General features: G+C 60.0%; 2 protein-coding genes across 2 annotated transcripts; one reads left to right on the forward strand and one right to left on the reverse strand.

The window, feature by feature from the left end:
- Nucleotides 1-225: 225 nt before the first annotated feature.
- On the forward strand, nt 226-3,069 carry LOC311201975 (potassium voltage-gated channel subfamily V member 2-like; the record flags this gene model as incomplete). Its single annotated transcript, XM_084276483.1, has 2 exons — nt 226-1,476; nt 2,797-3,069. The coding sequence occupies 2 exons, from the start codon at nt 226-228 to the stop codon at nt 3,067-3,069; spliced, it is 1,524 nt and encodes a 507-aa protein (XP_084132609.1).
- Nucleotides 3,070-5,336: 2,267 nt separating this feature from the next.
- On the reverse strand, nt 5,337-7,687 carry LOC311201980 (bone morphogenetic protein 2-B-like; the record flags this gene model as incomplete). Its single annotated transcript, XM_084276490.1, has 5 exons — nt 5,337-5,728; nt 6,008-6,206; nt 6,685-6,807; nt 7,147-7,283; nt 7,423-7,687. 5 exons carry the CDS (start codon nt 7,685-7,687, stop codon nt 5,337-5,339), a joined length of 1,116 nt encoding a protein of 371 aa, XP_084132616.1.
- Between the last annotated feature and the right edge of the window lie 2,415 nt (nt 7,688-10,102).

The raw sequence follows: 10,102 nt of genomic DNA on the forward strand, positions 1-10,102 counted from the left end.
GCGGTGCAGAGCACAAGCTGATAAGCAATCGGCTTTGGGAACCTGGCAGGTGCCACGTGGCACCGCGACGCGGCCAGTGCCCCGCGGGCAGCAGCTCCCCACCGCTGCTCTGAGCTCCCAGCACTCGGCCCAGGCAGCGTGTGCCGGGTGGGAGCGTTCCCATGCAGCCAGAGCTGCTGTCCCACGGTCCCTAAGGGGAATCGCTGCTCCGGAGGCTGAGGCACCATGAGGCAGCTGGGGATGAGGCGCGCCAGCCTCTCTGCCAGCCTGAAGATTGGGGATCGCCGGGGCTGCCGCCGGACGCCGGAGGAGGAGGAAGTCTACATCCCGTTCGCTCAGGACAGCCTGGTGAAGCCATGGAGCTCCATGCTCAACGTGACAGATGGAAACCAGGAGAAGAGCAAGGCTCCTGTCCAAAGGAACAAGTACTTGCTCAACATCAATGTGGGTGGTAAGTTGTTCCAGATAGCTTACAAGGTGGCGGCCCGGTATCCCATCACCAGGCTGGGGAAGCTGGCCCTCTATACAGACCCTATGAAGAAGCTGCAGCTCTGTGATGACTACTCGGTGCAGAGGAATGAGTACTTCTTCGACAGAGATCCTTCCATTTTCCACTACATCTTCCACTTCTACCGCAGCGGGGTCCTGTGGATAATGGATGAGATGTGCCCCAGTAACTTTGTGGAGGAAATTGAGTACTGGGGAATCCACCTGAAATACTCCCAACGCTGTTGCCGGATCCTGTTTGAGGAAAAGCAAGATGAACTCAGCGAGTACCTGAAAATACAGAAGGAGCTGGAGGCAGAACTGGAGCCCACGGACTCGGCGGAGCAGTTTGAGGGCAAATTTCTGGGACGGTTTCGGAAGATGATCTGGAACCTCATTGAGAACCCCTACTCTTCTGTCCCAGCCAAGATCATCGCTGTCATGTCGAGCTTCTTTGTGCTTATCTCCATCGTGGGCATGACACTGAGCACCGTGGAGGAGATGAAACACAAGACAGGGAAGATGTGGATGGAGCAGCTGGAGATGATCTGTGCCATCTTCTTCACCTCCGAATACCTCATGCGGCTCATCTCCTCCTCCAGCTTCAAGAACTTCCTGCGGGCAGCGTTTAATGCTGTCGACCTGGTGGCCATCCTGCCCTTCTACGTCCAGATCCTCTTTGAAAAGCTGGACGAAGGGGACACACTTTACCATGAGGAACTGCACAAGGTGGAGAACGTCAGCAAGTTGGGCAAGGTCCTCAAGCTCATCAAGCTCATGAGGATCTTCCGCATCCTCAAGCTGGCGCGACACTCCACTGGCCTCCGGGCCTTCGGCTTCACCATGCGCCAGTGCTACCAGCAGGTTTGCTGCCTCTTCCTCTTCATCGCCATGGGGGTCTTCACCTTCTCTGCTCTCATGCACTCGGTGGAACATGATGTCCCAGGCACCAACTTCACCAGTATCCCCTACGCATGGTGGTGGGCAGCGGTAAGGCGTGAGCACCTTCTTCCAGAGAGGGGTGCGGTGGGTCTCCACGGGTAGGGGCTGCCTTGGTGCTCGAGGGGTTCACCACTGCTGCTGGCCAGGAGGCAGAAAAGGTCCCAGTCTTCCCACCAGCAGTAATGGTGGGAGTTGAGAGCCCTGACATGCTCAGAGGTTTGGACTAAGCTCAGAGGCTGAAGAGTTTGTGCTGTGGTGGGATGGTGGGACAGAAATGGTGGCCTGGGAACCTCCAGGCCTGGGTTAGTGACAGAGGGTGTAACCCACCCTGGGCTTTACCTGTCGTGGTACCTGAGAGGTGGGCAGACATGGACCAGACCCCATGGGCACTGTGGGGACAGCTGAGGCGTGGGCACAGCCTGAAGCATGAGGGGGTCGGAGCGTGTTGGGGGGAGATGGGGAAACAGGACTGCACATGGGAACTGAGGAAACGTGGTCACACTGTGTCTCAGGAGCTGCCCTGAGTGCAGCCAGGCCAGGAGCCCTCATGTGCTGCCCTGCCAGGAGCCGGCAGCTCCGCTGAGCCGAGCGCTCCCATAAACCTGGGATTAGCTCTGAGCTGAGGAGCAGCTAAAGCACTTGAGAGCCGGGGGTTATGAGGGCATTTTGCTGTACGGATGAAATGATCCCACAGATCGCTTCTGCTCGTATAATCCCCCTTTGCCACCACAAGCTGCCAGCTTCACATTCACCCCTCCTGGAGGAAGCACAAAATCACTTCACAGAATCACTGGGTTTGGGTATTTCGGTGTCCTGGGGCAGCACAACCCTGGGCAGAGCCCAAACCTCCACCTCAGCTCTCACCCTGCCCCCCCACCCCAGCCCTGCTCCCCAGTCATCCAACCGTGATTCCTCTGGGTGCATCTCTGGGCAGTGCCTCTGTGTCCCTTGGAGGGACAGTTTGGGAAGCTTCTTTCCCCTGGGACCGGGCGGGAAGCAGCGGAGCTGCTCGGTGTGGGCAGGAAGCTCCAGCAGACAGTCTGGCTGCTGCTGGCCAAGGTTCAGCCCTGTGAAGAGACACACGCGAAGGGGAGGAGGGAGCTGGGCTGTTAGCCTCTCCTCTCTCTGTTGGGGTCTCATCCAGCCCTTCCTTAGGCTCCCCAAGCCCGCCAGGTGCATCCTGGGGAGCTGAGCCCTGGCCCCGCAGGCTGCTGGAGCAGGGGCAGCCGAGCTGGCACAGTGTAGCACTGTTCTGAGGTGGTGGTACCCAGCTCCCACACAGGGGCAGGGGGAGGTGAGTCCCAGCACTGGCAGGCAGGGTCTCCTCTTCACGTAGGATGGATGTTATCCTTTCCCTTCCTTGTCCAGGTCAGTCTCTCCACTGTGGGTTACGGAGACACCGTGCCCGACACACTGCTGGGCAGGATGGTGGCGTTTGCCTGCATCTCCTTCGGCATCATCCTCAATGGCATGCCCATCTCCATCCTCTACAACAAGTTTTCTGACTACTATGCCAAGCTGAAGGCCCATGAGAACGAGACCAGCCACTCGCTCAAGCTCGCCAGGAGGATCCGCTTGAAGGAGCGAGTCCTGGGGAAGCTGTGGGCGTGCTGCAGAGCCGACCCCCGCTGCCACCACTGAGCAGCAGCCTGGACACCAGCTCCATCACCACGTGTCCTGCACCCCAGCCTGGTCGTCCTTCCAGTAGGTCCCATCCCCAGGAGAGGTCCCATGGCTTGAGCAGGGAGCAGCAAGTCACAGCAGCGCTGGGGGGTGTGGGGGGGCTGCTGGTGTGGAGGGGCTGCTGCCAGCTCAGAGGGATGAAACGTGCCCTTGGCTGTCTCATCACCTCCCTCAGGACTGTGCTGTCCCACAGAGCGGTCAGGGATGACCCAGCAGTGTGCAGCCCGGGCAGGATACCTGTCTGTCTTGGCTCCCTGAGGACATGGGGAGGGAGCAGGTGGGGCGATGAGGTCGAACTCTGTCCCCTTGCTGAGGCTGGGAGAAGAGGACACCTGTGATGTGACACCTGCGCTGGTGATGCTCTGTTCTCAGGTTGAGTGGGACACACGGGCTCTCCCAGGCAGTGGCCAAGGACCCTGTGACTCCTTCCCAGCTGAGATGTTCAGCTCAGGCTGGGTCCATTGCAGGAAGCTGGGTGAAGGTTATAACTGTGTGCCCTTCCAGCCAAGCCCCCTTCCCATCTCACTGCCCTGGAAGCACGGTCCTGGCTCTGGATGCTGCTGCAATAGGAGCCACAGGCATCCCAAGGTGCAAAGCCCCTCCCTGTCAGAGCATCCCCAGGAACAGGCACTTAATAAACCAGACCAAAGCCACTCAGGGCCTTGGGTTATTTGCCAGCCACTTGGTGTAATTCAGCAAACTGCTCATCACACCAAGGGGAGGGAGGACAGGGCTTCTCCCCAGGCCTCACCACCAGCTCTCCTGCTCATCTCTTGGGATGCAGCCTGTCTGCTTGTTGGTTTTGGCCCTCAGGGCGTTGGGATGAGCTGGGACATCCACACATGCTCAGGACATGCTGGTTGGCTCTGCCCTGCGTTCACATCCCGCTGCAGGTGGGAGGCAGTGAGGGGCACATCTGTGGGGCACAGGGGAAGGATTTGCCCTCCAGTGTGGGACTGCATCCAGCCCCTGGGTGGGATGGGGGGAGGGACCCCGGGCTGCAGTGGTGGGAAGGGCCAACAGCTGCTGGTGCTTCTGGGTGAGCAGTGGGAGGAAGGTGGTGCCTGCTGGGCCAGGGCAGGATTGGGTCACCCACACACTGAACTTGGAGGTGAAGAGCTGCTGGGAAGATCCTGGTGTTGGGTGTCCTGCTGCTGTTAGAAGCTGTTGGAGAGGGGCTGAGCCCTTTGGCCAGGACAGCCACTCTCCAGCCAAGTCCTAGACTGCAGGGCACAGGGGTCTGTGCCAGCTGGTGTGAGACAGGGACCTCTGCCCTGACCCCCAGCAGCTACACCCACTCTCTGGTACCCACTTTGACACCCACCCTCTGTACACAGCACTGGCCCGAGCCCACAGCTCTGTTTTCCACCCCATTTCTCTTGCACAAGGAACCTTCCTTCCTTCACCCAGAGCCATCCTTCCCCACCACCCACCCGCCCTGGCAGCATCACTCCTGCACCTCTAACACCCCCCTTGCCCTCAGACTCCATCACCCTCTCAGGGACCCACTGGTATTGCAGGCAGGCTGATGGATCCTGAGATCATTTGGCTTCCAAGGAACAGGGCTCAGCAACCGACCCCCCCTGACCCCAAACCTGTGTTGTGGCTGAACCTTCATCTCTGTGCTCACACCAACCCTCCCAATGCCCACAGGCTGTTTGCTGGCCCCAGGCCAGCCCCATCCCAGGGTCCCACCCACAAGCAGCCCCTCTTGAGAACAGCACATTTAATAGTTCCTCTGAATCCATCTCACAAGTCACAGCGATGCAGAACTGTACAGACATTTACAGGGCAGTTTCTGTCACATATATTAGTGCTCTTGCTATATACATATAGTACAGCCCATGGGAGAAGGAAAACCTGTGCCCCGTGCAGGGCACCCCACAGTGGGGCTGGTGCCCTGGGGCTGCTGAGTCACAGGGGCTCATTCAGGTCGATTCCATCACCGCTCAGCCCTGAGCCTTCCCAGCGTGGCCAGAGGGGGTGAAGCCACAGCAGGCAGAGCTGGCCACCTCCTGGCTTTGCTCACCCTGGTCCTTTGGTGTGGGGGTGGGATTTGTGGGACAGAGACCCCCACCCACCCACCCACCCACACACACACAGAGGTGCTCTGGAGGGAACGGGAGCAGCCGCCGCGGCCGCAGCATCTCCACCTTCCTCCTCCTCCTCCTCCTCCTCCTCCTCCTCCTCCTCCTCCTCCTCCTCCTCCTCCTTCTCCTCCTGCCTCAGTGGCAGCCGCAGCTCCCAGCCACCATGTCATCGTACTGCTTGAGCACCACGTTCTCGTCGTCGTCGAAGTAGAGGAGGTTGATGGAGTAGAGCTTGTCTGGCACACAGCAGGGGCTGCTGACGCCCTCGCTCAGCTTGAGGGCATTGATGATGGACTGCACGGTGGCGTGGTTGGTGGGCCGCATGTTCTCCCCCAGGGGGAAGGGGCAGGAGCCCTTGCAGTGGTAGGCGTTGTACCCCCGCGGAGAGATGATCCAGCCGGACCAGCCGATCTCCTCAAAGTCCACGGACAAGGGGTGCCTCTGGCAGGGCTGGAGACGGTCCAGGGAGCGGGTGCTGCGTGGGCCAGACAGCTTTTTGGGGAGGATGGGAGGCTGAGGCTGTAGATCTGCCAGAAAGGAGCACGCGGTGCCGTTAGCCATCGCACGAGCCTGGGAGGGGGGAGCACCCCCCCACCCCCACCCCCAGCCACCCCTCCCCACAGGTTTTGTCTGCAGCTGTCTGGTGCAGCAAACCCTTCGGTCAGAGCCTGTCCCAGCCCCACAGCCACACTCATCAAGGCAAACAAAATCTGGATTCAGAGGAGCCCATGTGAGAGCCCAGCACCCCCCGGGGTGAGGGGACAGCGGCACCAAGGGTGCTGTGCTAGGGCACACAGGGGACCCACCTGGGAAGCCAGCCACGGGCAGGGATGCTCCCCGGCGCCCATCGTCCGTGAACAGCACCAACATGGGCTTCTTGCTCTCATGGTGGTCCCTGCCGGATGCGAACTGCAGCGGGGGTGGGTCGAGTGTGCTCCCACCCAGGTCCTGAACCACCACCAGCAATCCCTGGTTGCTGCTTTCATCTTCCATCCAGTCCCGGACCTGGGGAACCAAACCCGTGTCACCAGGGTACCACAGGCACCACGCCGGTGTCCCCATGGCAGGTGCCAGGCCTTCAGACCTCACACCCTGTCAGCAGCTGGTGGCATGAACCAGGACACCCATACCCCACCCCACCCCAATCTGCTGTGGCCACAGTCTGTGTGTCCCCCCCTCCCAGACCCGGGGGCTGCCCTGGCTGTGGGAGGCAGCTGTGCTGCTCCAAGCCGTGGCACAGGGACACTCCAGCAGCAGCCAGCACCTGCAGAGCAGCAGGGCCAGGCTGGGGCTCTTATCCCCTCCCAAAGGCTGTACCCCATCCCCCCTCCCACTGCTGCAGAGCACGGACAGCAAATTGCATTGGAACCCAAAACGCTGCCAGGGGTGAGAGGGGTTAATAAAGCTCTGGCAAGCAAACCCCACCCCCACCGCCCCGGGGTCCCCCCTCCCTGTGCCACCACAACCAGGGGATGGCACTCACCGCCTGCGTGATGGCAAAGACCTCCCAGCCCGAGTCCTGCAGCGAGACCAGCCTGGCTGCCAGCAGCTTCTTCCCCCCTGGGGCGTCCGGCTCACGCCGCTCCAGCACTTGGTAGACACTGACCTGGGGAAGGCAGCACAGGGCAGTTACCACCAGCGGGTCCTGCCTGTGCTGAGAGACCCCAGGCGTGGGTACCAGGGGCATGGGGGGATGCTGTGGGCTTGGATTTGGCACAGCCTGTGGGTGCCTGGGCTGCTGTGTGCCCAAACCAGAATAGTTCTTAAAGAAACCTCCACAGTGAAATGGTTGTGAGTCTGTGGGCAGTGCAGAGACCCTGTGGGGCCACACGTTTACCTGCTGGACCCCATGAGGTGGCAGCAGCATGGCAGTGGCCCTGGCACAGGCTGTGGTGCATCCCCAGTCCCGTCCCCATCCTGTCCCCATCCCCATCCCCATCCTCACCTGGCAGAAGTGGTGCCTTTTGGGCCCATCAGTGGCCCTTGGCCAGAGGCGGAAGAGATGCAGCTCTGCTGTCAGGATCTTCTCGTTCTTGGCCACGCTGGAGAGGACGAAGAGGAACCTCATCTTCTCACTGTGAGCTGGAGGAAAGGATGGGTTAGGAAGAGGAGCCAAATGCAAGGGATGGGGGGGGGGGCAGGGGGGGTGATACTTCTATCAGCTGCACTTGGCCCCTTCCTGCAGCCCCATCCCAGCACCACAGGGCCCCCTTGTCCTTACTTTTATCCAAGAAGCTGCGGACTGTGTTCCCCTCCAGGATGTCAGGGTTCTTGGTGACACCATCCGCGTTGGCAACGCTGTTGAATAGATCCACCATGTACTGGGGCGGCTGCTTGAAGTGAGCAGGGGGGGGTGGGGGGTCTTCCATGCCAAAGACTTCCAGGAGCCTCTTCAGTGCCTCAGCGCGCTGGCTCGTCACGCCGGCTGGACTCGGGCTCACGGGCTTGGTGAGGGTCAGCAGCAGCAGCAGGACGGTCCCCAGCATGGCTCTGCTGTCCCTGCCTCAGCACAACTCCCTCTGCCTCCTCCTGCTGCATTTATAACCGGCTGGAAAGATGGATTGGAGTGAAATACGCACAAGAGCAATCAGGAGGGTAAAGAGAGCTAATTGCCATGCTAACAAGGTGTGAAGCTGGGCTCCCGGGCACCCTGCACCAATTAGCCCCAGTACACAAGCTGGAGGGGAGGGCAGCTTACCCCAGCGCTCCCTGGGCTGGCAGGGACATGGAAGGGTGGGGGGGGGATGTGGCTGGGGCCATGCAGCCCCTCGGCAAGGCCCTGGCTGGGCTGCGTTCGCCCTCTGTAGGAGACTAACTGGTTTGTCCCACTAATGGGACAAACGGGAGGACGTTGGTGTGGAGGAATGCAGAGCTGAGTGGGTTGGATGAGCATCCCTGTCCCATCCCTGTCCTGCTGCCCCATGCCCCAGCCACTGCCAGGAGCGACAGCATCCCCACACCATGTGCCCATCAGCCTGGGGACTCCACACAGCACCACCAGCCCAGGCTGCGTCCCCCAGTGCTGCAGTGGGACCCCAGTGAGACTGGTCCATGGTGCAGAGTGGGTCTCCAGTGGAGAGCCGGCAGCACCAGGGCTGCATCCTCCTCCCACAGCACTGCTGGGCCTGGGCTGGGCTGCAGCTCCACAGCAGGAGGAACCAAACCAGAATTGAAGGCAGTTTGGTTTGGGTTTGGGTGTTTTTAAAATAGCCAATTGTCTTCCTAGGGATTAAAATCCATTTGCTGCTAATTCCAGACTGCTCAGCATTACTGGAATATCACAAGAACCCCATGGGCTCCAGCAGTGGGATAAAAAGCCAGTTCTTTTGTTCCCCAGGCACAGAGAAACCAGGGTGGTGAAGGTGCTCATGTTGACATGGGGCACTGGGGCTCTTTGTGCTTCCCATTGGGTTTTATGCCATGTGGCTGGGTGGGAAAGAAAGAAATTGGCACATCCCTTCAAAGGATCTGGACTAGAAAAGCCCATCAGGGAAGAGGGAAAATCCCCGGGGATGAGGCCCACAGGGGAGGCTGGGCACAGGGAGGGGAAGGTGCAGGACAGACTCAGCGCTGTCTGTCTGTCTGTCTGTCCATCTGCCAGCAGGGACTGAGGGGGGCAAAGCACTTGCAGGCCCATGGGGAGGGAAGGCAGAGGCTGCTTGCCCAGCTGGGTCTGTAATTTACTCTGACCTGATGCCTGGCAGGTGAAAGGGCCTTAATTACCCAGAATAGACAGGGAGAGGCAAGGATGGGCTTGAGTTAATCCATGGAGGGAATCATTCCTGTCCTCTGGATCCTCTCCTTCCTCTTCCCAGCTCACCAAGCACGGTGGTGAGTCCTGTGGGGTGATGCTGCCCCATCTCTGTACCACCCGTTTCCTTCTCCTCCCTGACTCCTGCTCCACATTTTGAGGAGGGGAACAGCTGGGTCTGAGCCACCCCCAGCTCGTGCCAGACGGCCACATCCCTTCCCACACAGCGCATCCTCCCGGGATGCTGGGGCAGCCCCTGCACTGGGAGCCCCAAGGAGCTGCAAATTGCCCGTGATGTTGATTTTACAGGCTGCAGAGGGTTCATTTCTACAAGCAGCTCTTTAACATAGCTTTTATGCATAAAATAGCCTCCTCTCATTTGCATACACCACAGACAGTCTGGCAGGGGGCTTGCAGGAGCCCACCTGGAGGTCCCCACCCCGCTACCCCCTCGCTCATGCTGCTGGGTGGCAACGATGGAGCTGACACACAGCTCCTGGACATGTGTACAGGGTACTGGGGAGGAGAGGGGAGCTGGGAGCAGAGCTGGGAGCAGCTTGCCAACACTCCTCTCTGCCTTGTGCCTCCCTGCAGTTAGGGACGACCACGGCACATCCCTGTCCTCCCCTGTGCCCCCCACACCCTGCGGGCCCTGAACAAGGGTGGGAGAGAAGGGTGAAGCTTTCCCCTGGTGGCATCTGTCCCTTATTCCTGGTGTAACTGCCTCCTCCCTCTCCCCCTGTGCAAAGCAGGGATTCTTTCTCTCTTCACAGCTTGGTTTGCATCTCTTTGCATTCACCACGTTTTTGTGTCTATGAGCAACACAAAGTGCTGCCCCCGACCCTAAAAAAGGGTCTGAACCAGCCCTACACCAGAGCATCTCCCTCCTCTTCCTCCTCCTCCTCCTCCTTGTGCTCCGAGACAGGCAGGGAGCAGGAAAGGCACATCCCAAGCTGGAGGAAAGCACTTCCAGGATCCTCTTCCCATCGGTGTCTGCCAACCATGGGGGAGCACACACCTTATCACCAGCTGCCCCACAGCCCGAATTCAGCACTGGCCTTGGCAGGTTATTCGTTCCCCCCTGGAGTGCTGCTCCACATCCCAGTGTGGTTGGACACAGCACCCAGGCTGAGCTGTGGGTGCTACCCAG

Source organism: Gallinula chloropus (genome assembly GCF_964237585.1).
Source record: "Gallinula chloropus genome assembly, chromosome: 28".
NCBI lineage: Eukaryota > Metazoa > Chordata > Aves > Gruiformes > Rallidae > Gallinula > Gallinula chloropus.